The 15,633-nt window shown below is 35.9% G+C and overlaps 1 protein-coding gene across 1 annotated transcript in view; it reads left to right on the forward strand.

The window, feature by feature from the left end:
- The window catches only part of LOC103255260 (glutamate receptor ionotropic, kainate 1), a 58,931-nt gene that overhangs the window by 17,096 nt on the left and 26,202 nt on the right, over positions 1-15,633 (forward strand). The window contains exons 7-8 of the mRNA XM_021710050.1: positions 2,555-2,673; positions 6,690-6,907. Coding sequence (XP_021565725.1) covers positions 2,555-2,673; positions 6,690-6,907 — 337 coding nt within the window. The remainder of the gene's footprint in view (positions 1-2,554; positions 2,674-6,689; positions 6,908-15,633) is intronic.

The raw sequence follows: 15,633 nt of genomic DNA on the forward strand, positions 1-15,633 counted from the left end.
TTATTGTAGAGATGAGGTCTCGCTGCCCAAGCGGGTCTCGAACTCACGGGCTCAGACAATCCACTCACCTCAGCCTCCCAAAGGCGCGGGATTACAGGCTGAGCCACCGAGCCTGGCTAGTATTGATTTCTTGAGAGTCATTTGGGATGGCAGTTTTAGACTATCATTTCTACAGGTCATATATTAGCCTTTTCCCAGACTTCTTGATGCTGATGCTGCCGTCACACTAGCTGTCTTTAAGCAGGCGTTAGGAATTTCAAGCTGAAATCTACATTCAGGCAACAGGTAGTTTCATTGCATTATAAAAAGCCAGTGTCTTTCAGCACAACATCATGTCATCATTTAATATTTATTAGTCCACACACTCCCTAAGTCACTCAGAATCCCAGAGAGAAAGAACCTAAAATTTCTCTGCAGAGCTGGCAGAATCACATTGCTGTTTAGACCATTTTTCTTTTTACCACCAAAGGAAAAAAAATAGATTAAATACTCACTTATAAGTGCAAAGTATGAAATATGGAAACAAGACCAATTTAAAAGCAGCATTCCAAAGAGGGACGTGATAAGCTCATCAACAGAAACATATCTGGGGAGAAATGCCAAAATATTAGGGACTGGCAGATGCCAAGTTTTATGGCTTATTTGGGGGGAAAAAACAAACCTTTTTTTGAATGCACAAGCCTCTTAATTTATTGCAATTAATATTTGAAAATTGTTGTACCAGTGACAATGATATTGTTTAAGTAATGGGATCTTTATGCTGCATACTGTCTCAATTAGTAAGTTCATTAATATTGGTATTCATCCCTTCAGCTCAACAAACTACTATGGTTATAAGAATGTATAAATGCAAAACTTAATTATATTGTTTAAAGATCAGTTAAAATGCATTGGCATGGCATTATCTAAAGCTATATTCATAAGCTTCATAGGAACCTGCACGGTGGCCCCTGCAGCTGTGGAGAAGCCGCAGTGATGAGTCGGATGCCATTATGGTGGAATTAACTACAAGGCTGTTATCCCGGTCCCCCTAAGACTCAATGAGGAGACACTATACACTTTTCTGAAGGTGTCTGGGGGTCTAGAGAATGGTTTTTCATGAAGAGGAATTGTTTGCCCAGTTCCTTGTGCATGATTCACAGTGGGCCCTGCTTTTCTTATGGCTAATGTATTCACCTTAAGCCCAGTTCTCCCTGATGTATCAGCAACCTGCTATTGTTTACTCCTGGTTCCTTATGGCTGGAGAGCATTCCATATGTTCTCGTTGGCTTTATGGTGTTTAAATATTACTCTAACACTCCTGCTTGCATTAAAAGGATCCAGTGGCAAATGGCAAAGCTTCCAGTGCTAAACATTGCTGTATTTTAAATAATTTTCAGATCACTTTGTTGAGCATCTGCTAATGTCTCTTTAGAAAAATAAGCCTTGCTTGGCAAGATAGCTCTAAAAACTAGCCATAGAGCAGAGACTTCTTCTGGGCAACATAGGTCAGAAGAGATGCTTAGAAAATAGAGAAAGAACCAAAAGTATATTCAGTTCCGCAGATTTTTATTTTCAGCATGCCCCCAGAGATATCTGAATTCCTTCCTCTTTACAAATAAGGAAGCTGAGGGCAGAAAGTTTGAGTGAATTGTTCAAAGTTGACTTCCTAGACCACTAGTTGTTTTTCCAGAAACTTTTACTGCTGTTGGCTCACGATCTTGCAAGCAGAGCTCTGATAATGCTGTAAAAACAAAACCTTCTTACTTAACCAGGATCGGTGATTAAGTGACCACAGGCCATAGTCCAGAAAACGAATTAAAAACAAATCCAGAGGAAATTATGAGCTTAAAATTCTACAGTGAAGCATGTTGTGCAGTTAATACTTATAAACCACTAGGCCTGGACCATGATACTTCCAAATGTAAACTTTGTCTCTTCATTTAGGATTGTGTTAGTTTTTTTTTCTGCCATATAATATTCTAAAAATATTGAATATACCCCAAATTCAGCCCTTCATTTTGTTTGCTATTTTTTTCACCCTTGCAACCCCCTTGATGCTCTGTGAAATCACTAGACTACTTAGTCTCCTTCTAAGCATCTGTCCATAGAAACCCCTTGAAGGCGTCACCCCTCTTCTTTGTGTCTCTCACAGGACTTAGCAAACAGTATCTTGACATTGTAGTTGCTATGCAACAAGTCCGTGTCGTGTTCATCGCTGCTTGGTGGGGTAAATACTTGAGATGAGTGAAACTTTCTTTGCAGTTCATCTAGTTGTTCAGTAAAATGGAAATGAATGAAAACTCAGAAGAATTCAGTAGACATAGATCTGAGGAGTACATTTCCAGCTGATCAATGGGCTTTGCCTAGAAATGAGAAGTCTGGTAAATACTAACGCTTCGAGGCTTTTTGCACTTTGCCCGCCAAAGCTGTAAGTTTATGAATACAGCCTTTACTCCTTTGGTTTGAAGCTTTCATCATGAATTTGTTGGGTTTTCTCCATTGTTCAGGAGGTTATGCTAGGGCCCCGAGTGTTTATCTGATATTTACAGACTGTTTCTGTTAACTACCACAGGTTTACACCCTACGAGTGGTATAACCCCCACCCATGCAACCCTGACTCAGACGTGGTGGAAAACAATTTTACTTTACTAAATAGTTTCTGGTTTGGAGTTGGAGCTCTCATGCAGCAAGGTACATCGGTCACCCATCTTTGTCACACGCATCCCACAGTGTGCTGACAGGCTTTCATGCTGGTAAACTCCACCATGAAGCTAGAGGGTAGGATGAAACACCATCCCAGGAAGTAAAAAAAATAGCAACTGACTTTCTTGCCAGTTCTCAAGACAAAGACAAAACAAAAAAAATATGACCTCAGTAGAACACCCTTGCTATATATCTAAAAGAACACTTTTATCAAGCAGTGAATATAAATTTTCCTCTGGGTAGCAAAGGATAAAGGACCTCAAAAATTGTTTACAAATTTACGTAGAGAGGTTGATCTTTTCCTTTTCGGCCATAACTCCACAAGTCAGAGGTTTGAAAGGAGTGGAATTTAAATTCTTTGAAGATTAGGTTCACTTAGAATCCTTCAATTTCTGACAGTACCTAGAACTTCCATCTAATCACCACTCTGACAAACCCTACTGAGATTCATCCCAGCCTTCCAGTAACTTCTTACAATCTCCCTCAATCAGTAACTATAGCAGCAGTAAACTGTAGGGGTTGGGAAAATAAAATTCAACCATAGAAATGTAATATAGTCTATACATTTTCTATGATTTGGGGATTTTGCTTTTGTTGTGGGGGAGGGGAAATTGTTTTAACCTTTGGAAGAAATCCATCTCTTTTGTGGATTTTTTTTCCCGATTTGATTCCAAGCATATGGTATAGAGAATACTAACAGGATTCAATTCATTAATTTAAGAAAATCATAAGTCACAGATGCTGTTGTGTTTGGAATATATTTGACAATAAGTTGCAAAAGAAATTGACAAAAATTCAACTTGAATATGTATTAAACATGTTTGCCATTTGAAGGTGAACCTTGGGGTTTTTCATCAGGGAGATGTTATCATAGCACTTGAAATATTTATATTTTGAATCTTCAAATGACAGAGAGAGAGATTCTCTAGTATAGAATTACCAAACAGCTTGGAAAACTCCTCTTGTTATATAATTAAGTATAGTTTGTATGGCCCCTGCTAAATAGGTGTAGATACCATCTGATTAACTAGAAATCGCTTGCATTAATTTAGAGCATAGTACAGAGCTATAAATTCTGCAGGAAGCCCCACTAGAAGTCATATATTTCTTTACCAGTACATTTAATTTTTAGGATACTTATCTTGTGAGCAATTACTTTCAGAGTGAAGGAGACCTCCCCTTCCCCAAAGTTTGCCTTGCCCAGCTTTTAGAGTAGAAAAATATGCATTTAGGTTTAACAGTGCTTGCAGCAGGTCTGTGCAAATAATATGACTGGAACTGCTTCTATTATGCGAGTGCATCCACCCCCCGAACTTCTCTTTCATCTTTTACCTGTTTGGAGTTTACCATCATCCACAGCAAACTGTGGGATGCGGTGTCTGTTAGTTACCACTACCTTGGATACATGACAGTCAGCCCCAACCAGACTCTGCTTGTTTTTCAAGAAGTTTACAAACATTTGTCAGGTGCAACAAATATTTCCATGTACAAACTTGAAGTACTTGTGACTGTTAGTGCCTCTGTCTTCAGCATGTGGCGTTGAACCAGGTAGCTATTCTCTGTTGCGCTCTCTCTTGTTAGCAGAAACTTGTCACTGTACTCAATTGGAAACCATTTTGTTTAATTTTTTTAATGTGATGATCAGACTTTCTCTTTTCTACAGAGCGTGAGCAAAGTCTGGATCAGGATTGGCTGTCATGTCTGCCATAAAAGGCACTAAAGAGACTTCAGCAAGTATTGTCTCTCATCCCGAATATTTTCTAATGATGTTTTACTCTTATTGCTTTCATAACTTCATTTTCTAGAGTACTGAACTTACACAAATCACCTGTACTTGAAGGAAGTCATTTCTAAGTGCTAATTAACATTGACAGTCATGAAATTCACAAAATTATGTAAAAATAGAAAAGACCAAGAAGTATCAAGAAATCTAATTGACACAATGTGTCAAATGTTTAAAATGAAATCTCAATAAGTTTATATTAATATTTGTATTAAACTTTAAAGGTAATCTCATCCAAAAATACAAATATGCTAAAATTTTGAAATGGGAAAGAGAAAAATGTGAATTTGTATTATTGCATGCCAACAGTTGGTTGTTCATCTGTCTATCCAGTTCTACTGCCATATAGCACATAACTATACAAATAAATGCAAATACAAAAATAAGTTAAAACCTTATCTTTTCATAAATGCAACCAAACACTTAAGATTAAATTTATAGCAGAAAATACGTCCCTATAAGCTAAGAAAAATATACCTATTAACTAAATTTATTTCCCATGGCTATTTTATAAAATAAATGGCATTTTAATGATAACCAACTAAAGATCTAAAATAATATCACATTACCACAAGACTTCTAGATCAACTAAATACAAAGATATGAAACAACCTTGGGCATTAAACACACATACACCCACAGGTATATAAATATAAATCTCATTAAACCACAATATTAAAACAACAGCAACAAACTATTCCACTAAATCCCTGGAAGCAATTTAATGGAAACTATTATAAATCTGTGTAATATTGCCCATCTAAATTCAAACAAACAACAGAAGGAAACATAACCTGTAGTCAAATCATTTACCTCATTAAAAGAGAATAAAGCACAAAGATACCTAATAGCATTACAAGAATATATCTGTTCATTCAAAACCCAGAAACTCTTCCAACCTTGATCTGCTTATCACTAGCCTTGACCTGACTTTGAATTTATGAGAAATATGGGCATCTGTTTATAGATTGAACTTGAGCATAAAATCATTATTGGTAGATTGGTGGACTCAAATCTTCCTTTCTATCTTAAGTCATTAATAACTATAAAACTTCAAAACAATCTAGACCAGATATCTGAACTGCTGTACTTTGCTTTTGGGGATTTCTTAATTTAGGGTGTTTTTCTTTTACTTTTTAACTAGCCACATAAATTCTGCCAAGACTTCAGGCTCATGGAGGAAATGCGAAGTACAGAAACAATGGTGAATTTCAGGCAAACTGACTATCAAAAAATCCATTCATGAATCAGTATAAGTGGAGTAAACTCTAACTGTACTTATCATTCCTTCTAATTCTGTTGCTGACTTTATAAACTTCCATAGTTCACACTGACCAAAAGTAAGTTAGACCATTTTTAAGATGTTTGATTTTTATGTAAATAAACTTAGTCCATGAACACATTCTTTTATAGAGATAGGGGTTTTTTTGTAACCACATTAAGTACCTCTATGCTATCTTTTTAAAAAAATTCTGAATCATCTGAATGACATTTAAAATCCATATTTTTACCAGGAATATCTTCTCTCCACCTAAGAAACAGTCAGTCTTTGAAGTGTAGTTAAGAAATTATACTTTATTAAATAAAAATTATACTTCTCAGAAACTGTATTCTTTCAACCAAATAAGAATTTAGACAAAAAGAATTGTGACTTTAAAAGTAACATAAAACAATAAAAAATGATCCACCCACTGTCAAGTATAGCTGCATTTTTATTTCATTGTGTTTGTAAAACCCAAATATTTTATTAAAGTACATGTTATAAATAGCATAATATGCTAATATTTTTAAAGTTTCTCATATTCTTTAACCTTAAATAAAAATGAGTTCTCGTTTCAAGCTTTCCATAATTACACAAAAGCCTGGAACATTTTATTTCACACTACAAAATGAATTTAGACAGTAATAAAAGGTCAAAAGTCTTGGAACTGACTCAATTCTAATCAACTAACCTAAATTTTAGACATAGACTATCTCAGGGTTAAAACCATTCAGATACCATCAGCTACTGATAAATTACATTTTAAGCAGCAGTAGTGATTAATGATTTGAAAAAGAATCATTTAGATTTTGTTCCATTCTCCAGAAATGCATTTATTTCATCTACATACAAGATAGTATGTCCTTAATAAATCTGTCTCCCCAGAATAGTGTCAAATTGTAAGTCTTCCCTTTTCTTCTGACTCTGCTTAACATCATTACTCTGATGATACCATCACAGGATCAGAGCTGATGCCCAAAGCTCTATCGACCAGAATAGTTGGAGGGATATGGTGGTTTTTCACCCTAATCATCATTTCATCCTACACTGCCAATCTGGCTGCCTTCTTGACAGTAGAGAGAATGGAATCCCCCATAGATTCGGCAGATGATCTGGCAAAGCAAACAAAGATAGAATATGGGGCGGTCAGAGATGGATCAACAATGACCTTCTTCAAGGTAAGAGCCTGATAAAGTATTCTCACTGGTTATTTCATACCTGGGGTACAGAATAAAATCTATACAAAAAAAAAAGGATGGTGGGCAAATTTTTAATGAAATAAAATTTGTAATGGCTTAATCATATTATAAGGAACCCCTGGGCCCTCAGCACTCAGCAGAAATGTATTTGGTCCCCAACTAGGTATAATTTCCTCTACCCCAATTTAGTATCCTTAGATCCACAGATCAGCATCTCTTGCCTTTACACAACAAAAATTGCCGCTCTATGAATATAATCTAACCACCCATCAATTAGTCATTCATTTATAGACCTCACAAAATAAAAATTCTATAAGCAGAAATTCTGATTATTTGAATACTTGAATATTATCATTTTGGGGGGTTTTTTTTGTCCTGTACTTGATTGGATACAAGCAGATGACAAAGAAATGTGTTGATATTGGAATTTCGTTTGAAAATTAAGAACAAAAAGTTCCCAGGAGACTTTGGTCTAACATTATGTCTGCACCAAAGAAAGATGGTGATCCCAACCATGCCCTTGGGTTTAGTTTTAGTGTCAAAGGCATTTATTGTCTTCTTAATTACTTACCCCTAGTAATGAAATTGATAACTGCCTTGCCTTTGGAGTAAAACTTAGTGCTTTATTATCAAATCTCAGATACTCTAGTTCACATAAAAAATAGATTGCAGTAGACCCAACAGGTGTAGAGACCATGAAGCTCAGCCCTTCCCTTTATTTATGAAGAGAACAAGGAGCTTAAGATGCTAAATAACCTGCTCAAAGTCACATACCTTTTTCATAACATAGAAGCAGCTAAAGCCTTTTATTAAGAACTATTGGTGGAGGTAAATTATACATGTGAAAAAAAAAGTAGACAACAGTTGTACTCAAAATAAACTCTAGCCGGGCTCGGTGGCTCAGCCTGTAATCCCGCGCCTTTGGGAGGCTGAGGTGAGTGGATTGCCTGAGCCCGCGGGTTCGAGACCCGCCTGGGCGGCGAGACCTCATCTTTACAGTAAGTCAAAAAATCAGCCGGGCGTGGTAGCGCATGCCTGTAATTCTGGTTACTCGGAAGGCTGAGGCGGAAGGATCGCCAGAGCCCAGCAGGTCGAGGCTGCGGTGGCCGGGAGCGGCCACTGCACTCCAGTCTGGGCAACAGAGTGAGACTCCAACTCAAAAATAAATAAATAAATAAATAAACTCTAAAAAGATCTTTGTCAAGGTTTCACACTTAGATTACCAGAAATGAAGTTAGCACCTCAGGATTAAGTTTGTTTGTTTTATAATCTTTTTTGGTGGGGTAGCAGTATTGTTTCTCCTGATCTCAAAATGGACTGTGTTTTTCTTTTTTCATTCAGATTTCTTTTTTAAAGAAATTTTTATAGATTTACAGGGTACAAGTGCCATTTTGTTACATGAATTTATTATGCAGTGGTAAAGTCTGGGTTCTTAGTGTTTCCATCACCCAAATAATGTACATTGTACCCATTAATTTATCATCCCTCACCCCCTCCCGCATCTCTCCCTTCCAAGTCTCCAATGTTTATTATTCCTCGAGTGAACTGTTTTGACTTATGAAGAATACTAATGTAGAAAAAAAACTAAGGATAAAAAAGAAGTAAATACTTTTTTGTATAACAGTATAAGTTCACAAAAATAGGCATTAATTATGCAGTAAATTTTAGCAATGAATAATACTAATAAAAAAAGATTTGTATTAAGAATAAACTATATCTAGAGTTTTATCAAAAAGCAGAGTGATGTAAAAAGGATTTACTTTTCCCTTATGTTAAAAAAATAGTCTTAAACATTCTTTTTATTTTAAGAATTGTGTCATTGATTTAATATATGTATAAAGCATGGTGATTGCTTTTTCCTTGGACAGTGATGTTCTAAGGACAGATGACATTAAATACATGGCTTTCCAAGTTTCTGAAAGTATTTTCCTCAAATCAATAGTGTGGAGAGACACAAGTTACTCCGAGCTAGTGATTTATCATGGTCCTTGTCAGAACCCAGCAAAGTCACTTGCAAAGCAAATAGGACAGAGGGACACTGCCTAAATATAATTTGGTATATCTGAAAAGAAAAAAATCTCAAATGTTTTACCTCATTCACCAATATCAAAGAGTTTCAAAGTGCTGGAAAATGGATTACTAGAAGGCAGAGAAGACTTAAATTCCATATATATATATAAAGGTAAGGAAAAGATTATCCCTTTAAAAAGCAACAGACCTGTGCAAAGGATTTATGTGCAGGATGAGTATCCTTATCTAAAAGACTTTGTACCAGATGTGCTTAGGATTTCAGATATCTTCAGATTTTGGAGTTTTGCACATACAAATCAGATATTTGGGGAATGAGACACAAGTCTAAACACAAAATTTATTTTTGCTTCATATATACCTTATACACATAGCCTGAGGGTAATTTTATACAATATTTTTAAAAATTTTGTACATGAAACAAAGTTTTGACTGTTTGACTGTAATCTATCCTGTGAGGTCAGGTGTAAATTTTCCACCTGGCATCCCGTCAGTACTCAAAAAGTTTAAAATTTGGGATTTTCTGATTAACAATGCTCAACAACTTATACTTAAAGAGTCCCTTAAACACGTTTTGGTTTGTCTTTGCTCATATCTCCTCTTTAAATATACAGAGTGCAGATTTTCCTTTTTCCTGGCAGAACCCCAGAGTGACAGTGTTAAGACATGCTTAGCTAATGTACTTCCACAGAACAAGCATGTGCTACGCTCACAACTGCTGTTCCCGGCAATTTCTGAGAGGGCTCCTGCTTGCTCCCTGGTCCTGAAAATGAGGCACAAATGAAAGTGTTCTTTCAGGTCGCCAGGCAAATGATGAGGCAATAAACACCTTAGGGGGAAAGAATGTGAGAATAGTACAAACAGCATCTATAAAAACAGCAGAATACATTGCACACTAGCTCTCAGTCACACATTTTGTTTCTAAATGCTTTATATGTATTACCTCATTTTATCCTTAGAAAGGCCAACTGAGATAAGTGATAATATGATCCTCACTGATGAGAAAAATGAGGCACAGAGAGGTTAGATAACTTGCTCCAAACTTACAAAGCTAAAATGGAAGAGTCAGTGTTCAGTCAGACTTCAGAGTTCTAGTAAGAAAGCTCTGTGAGAGTAGAGACTTGATGTGTTTGCCATTATAACAAATTACTCTTGTTTGCCATTATATCACCAGAACCTGAAACAGTGCATGACACACAGTTGGCATTCAGAAAAATCTATTTTTTAGTCAATGAATACATGCATGAATAAATTCCACCCAAGAGAAACGGAACTCTATCAAGAGAGAGGGAAAGAGAAAGAGAGAGAATATGGAGAGAGGGAAGGAAGGAGCGAGGGAAAGAGGAAGAGAGAGTGACTGGATGCATAAAGACCTGTGCTGGAAGAGACACTATTGCCAATTTCCTCATTTTACAAGTTAGATTATGGCCCAGCATCCCTCTTTATCCAGAAGGAATTTATTTGCAAAAAGAGAACAAGGACTAAATCCGATTTAGTTTTTCCCTCGAGGAAGGCAGGCTGTCAGAAAGCTTCAGAGGAATGCACACTCAAGTTCTTAAACTGGATTATTCCACAAGGGAAAGAAACATTTCAGCTTTTCAGCTTTCAGGCGAGTTCCACCCTAAGTCACTGAGTGACAGAAGTTATAATCACCAGGACTCAGTCATGACCTGGCTCCACAATGTTTTACCTCTGTTGTGCAGTTGGGATCTCCCTCCCTCCCTTCCTTTCTCTCTGAATTAAAAACCATAACTATAGGATGAATAAAGAAAGATTCATTTGCCTATTTAACCTAGAACATTCTCATCAGTGGTTGGAGCATAAGCCATTTGCTACTCATTCATAAGGACACTTCTAATAAGAAACATTTTCTCATCACACACAGTGTAATTTACAGTGTTTTTGCTCCCAGAAAAACAATATCCTCTGGCAGTAGCCAAATGGTAGAAACCTGGCTTTTTACCTTCAAGTTGATTTTAAATCATTTTATAGCCAAACAATGGCCAGTTGCAGGATAAAAAGGAATATAGACACCACCAAAAACCATAAGCAAAAATACACAAATCTTACATTTGGTATCTGGGCCACAAGCAAGGGATGTACTTAGTGACATTTCTCCTTGGAAAGTGTGACTGGAAGCATGCCCACTAAAATTTCAATCAAAATCCAGTGACTTTTTCTCCTAGATTTTGCTATGCTTGCAGACAGCATGACACCTCAGATTTTAGATTTAGGGTATTTAACTCTTAATATGAAAGAACCCCAAATTTAGTTATTCCTAAATTAGCTCAGGTAAGGTTCCACTATCCCCCATTTGAATTCAAGTAAGGCTGAGGGAATGAACTGGCATTTTTTAAGCAAATGCTGGGTCAAGGTAATACATGTCTGAGATAGGAAAGTGTACCAGTTTTCCTATTTTGAGTCATTCACATGTAGAATATTGGCCATCAAGAACTGTACTTACTCAAGAGGATAGGATTAAATCATAAATTCAATTCCATGTACTTTCATGAAGTTTTGGATGGACATCCTGAAATTCTAGCTGATCTTGTCCATAAAGAACAACTCTAAGTTTTGTGGCCAAGGTCACTCAGCTAATGATACTTATTAAACATTACATTTTCACAAGGTCATCAGCCTCTTAACCTTATAGTCTTAAGCACTATATAGTAGCCAACTTGGCCAAAGGGTCTCAGTCACAACAATGCCAATTAACTGGACAAGGTTAAAGGGAGGCAGAATATTTCATCCATTGTCCAACTACAGTTTGGAGATATTTTAGGAAATTCCTCTCTAAACATCAGAGAATTGGCCTTTAATTAATTAATGAACTGTGTTTATAAAGTCAGTGCATTAATAATTGAGAACCTCAACAGACTCTAAGATAATTTTTTAAACAAAATACCTTTTATTTCTACTTGGGATAATACTAATTGATAATCTAATATTAGCTATGTTGGTTTTTCTGTTCTCTACTGATGAATTGCTTGGTCTTTCCATTGTTTCAAAAGTCTGAACAGTAAAGATTTTCCTTTCCCTCCCAGCATATGAGGAGGTACAAACAGAGATAAGTGCATTCATGGTCAAGCTGTGGAGACAACTTGGGTACAAATCCCATGGGGCCTACATGACCTATCTCTTTTATACCCAAGAAAACTGACAACAGTGGCATCTAATTCTAACCTGTCCTTTCAGAAATGGGGTACTAAGATACTGATTTTCTCTATATTTCACAATAAGTTGAAAATATACAAAAACTCTGTTCTTTCTCCTTCTTGTAATTCTATTAATTGCCTTATAGGATAATAAAATACTTTTATCTCACAGTAACAGTATAGCAAGTCGTATTTTTTTCCCAGATGAAGAAAGGATTGTCATGAAAAAGTCTAGGAACCATTTGAAGCCTGAAAGAAAGTATTTGTTGATGCCCCTGGTAAACCATCATCCAAAGATGATCATGGTTTTAGACCATAGTTCAGAGATTAGGAACACCAGCCAGTCTTCTCAAGAGATATAACTAACATCAAATGCTAGAATACAAATTAAAACCTGCAGTGAGGTGTTTCAGATTTCAAGGCCTTGATTCTAAGTCTGACTCTACTCCTTATGTTATACAGACCTCAGCATATTACTTAACCTCTCTATACCTTGATTTCCCAGTCTATAAATTGAGAATAATACTTAATTCATAAGATTACTTTAAGAATTTAGTGACTTAATAGAGATAATATGTTTAGACTACTACTTGGTATATTATAAGCAATAAAAAAGCTAAATATTATTATAAGTATCACCAACAACATCATCATTCTTTTCATACAACTCTTACCCATAAGTCCTATTTTTTTCAATCTCTCTAGATTTAAATTTTTTTTAGTTTGGTCATGGTTCGGATTCCTTCCTGTCAGTCATCTCTGTAATGTGTGCCTTCTGCTAAAGAACAGAAAAGTCCAGAGGAATTGTCAGTGACCAAGATCTCAAAGACTTTTGGAGGCCTAGTCAGACAGAGACCCTGGGCCATGGAGACACTTTCTGAGCACATATAATTTTATTTGCAGATGAACCATTTCCAATATGGTAGGTAGGCAACAAATAGTGAGGCTGCTCTTTGAATAAGCTGAAGAACAGAGTCAGGCAATTCAGTTTGATTCAGCTCAATTTATATGTTTTTTCAGGATTCCAATATGGCCCACATTGAGTCTGGCACTTAAGAGATAGGAAGGAAAAAGATATAAAATTATGTGCAAGGCTTGAAGATCTAAATAGAAACAGAGAAACAAGATACGCATATCTGTTAAATAAATGCAACAAGTGGTTTTGTATCATGCATTGCACAGACAAGAAGCGGTGGCATCAGAATTCCCTGTGAATTGAATTGACTATGAAATACTCATGTAAGAAATACTTCTCAGAAGAAGGTTGCTTTGTAACAAATCACTATCCTCCCAGACTCAAACCAGAGGATTACACAGATTAGATCGTGATGCAGTCTAAAATGACTTGGATAAAATAGGTTTAAAAAACCATAAAAGACTTGTCATTTCTAGCTTTCATGGTCTAGGAACTTTGGACCAGCTGTGGGAATAAGAGACTCTCTAACCTTTATCATCTCCTTACAGGGAGTGGTTAGGTTCTGTCATCGACCCAAAAGACATTTCAAGGAAGTTACTGAGCACTGCACCAGTGGAACTGAAGTAATGAGCCATTGTGGGGAGAAAAATTGCAGACAGAAATAACCATTTTAAGAAGCACAAGATGAAAGACATTTCTCAAAGTTCTCTGCATAGAAAGGCACTCTTCACATAAGAGTTACTAGCTTGTATCTGAAAAATCCAGCTAATTTTACAATCAGTTTTAGAAATGTTAGGTATATGCAGGTTAAAAAATGTATTTATTTGGGAAGAAATCCATGAGGTCAATTTAAGTTAACCTTTTTCAAAAGCTGTTATATTGCCTGTAATGAACCGATCTTTAACTCTAGACAGGGAAAAACATGAAAAAATATTTTAGCAAAGGTGGTTAAATCCCACTGAGGAATTTTCTAAAGGGAACCCATGAATTTTTAAAACCTTAAAGAATTGGCAAATGTCAATGCAAGATTAGAGCATAATCAACTGCAGTGTTCATATTATACACATTTGAAAGACAAAGGCCCCTAAATATAGTGTAGATATTTTCCTCACTTCCTTCAAAGTGATTTTTAAAATTAAATTGCTTTTAAAAATAGAATAAGAATGTATTATTTAATGTAATAATGTATGTTAATCATGTGTTAGAAGAAACGTGTATTTTTAAGGCAACTATTCACCTCTAGTGTAACTATTTCGCATAGCTAATTTCTATGCCTTTGGTTGACTTTGTTACGTCATGACTTAGCTAAAGTAAAAGTAAATTGGAGATTTTAAAACTGTTGGCCTGGTGAGGTAACTCATGCCTAGAACCCCAGCACTTTGGGAGGCTGAGGTGAGAGGATTGCCTGAGCCCACAGTTTGAGACCAGCCTGAGAAACTTGGCAAGACCTCATCTCTACAATAAATTTAAAAATTAGCCAGGCATGGAAGTGCACACCTGTAGTTCTAGCTACTTGGAAGACTGAGGTGGAAGGATCGCCTGAGCCAAGTCGGTCAAGGCTGCAGTGGCCGTGAGTGTGCCACTGCACTCCAACCTGGGTGACAGAGTGAGACCTTGACTCAAAAAGAAAAGTAACTGTTTTTGATATTTCATTCATTCAATAGTTCAATATATATATTTACCACATTTAATAAACTCGTTTTTGATAAGATAACAAAGATCAAATATCAATAACTTATTCCTGCTGTAGATGTTGTAGATGTCAGTGTGTGGAGTTATGGATGGATATTTAAAATAAACACAGATCTATATATACAATTTTCAGATATGTTATTCTGAAATAGAATTACATGATTATTGATTCTACCGAATAATGGGATTATGCATTCTAACTGTAGAAGCCTTATAACCTGGTGGAAGAAATAATATGATAAATAAGACTATACTACACCCCAGAATTTCCACATACTTTACATCATATGGCAGAAATCCTACAACTAAAAACACTGAAACTATATGGAAGACCAAATACTGCCAAAGAGAAGACAAAAATATAAACAATAGCCACATTTTTTCCAGTTTCCAAATGTTGCTCTTCCTAAAACCATCTAAATTTTTGTCTAAACACATGTAAGTTGTTAAAAGTTATTGTATCATGAGTGCAAGAGTTGCAACAGCTCTGCCTATAATAGAAAGTTGCCATAGATACTTACTTTAATAATGTCTTCAGAAACATTAGTCAAGCCATGAGACTGATTTCCTATTTATTTGAGTAGATAGTTGATTTCCTATTAGATAAGAAAACAGATCCTGAAACCAGGTTGTTGGGAGCAAATCCTGGTGTCATCATTTCTTCATGTGGTGTTCCATTTCCTGATCTGTAAAATAAAAATAATAATTGTGTCTCTCTTGTATGATTATTGTGAAGATTAGATTAATTGATATATGTAAAGTCCTTAAAATAGTGCTTGGTACATGGCAAACACATGTGTTTGGTTGTTATTACTATTTTCAATAAGTAGTTTTTAACTGCCCACAGACATTGTAAATTATTTTCTAGTGAGTAATTAATTTGTATGCAATATAGGGGAAAGAGAGAGAAATAC

Source organism: Carlito syrichta, unplaced genomic scaffold (assembly GCF_000164805.1).
Source record: "Carlito syrichta isolate Samal-C Ts95f unplaced genomic scaffold, Tarsius_syrichta-2.0.1 Scaffold287973, whole genome shotgun sequence".
Taxonomy (NCBI): Eukaryota; Metazoa; Chordata; class Mammalia; order Primates; family Tarsiidae; genus Carlito; species Carlito syrichta.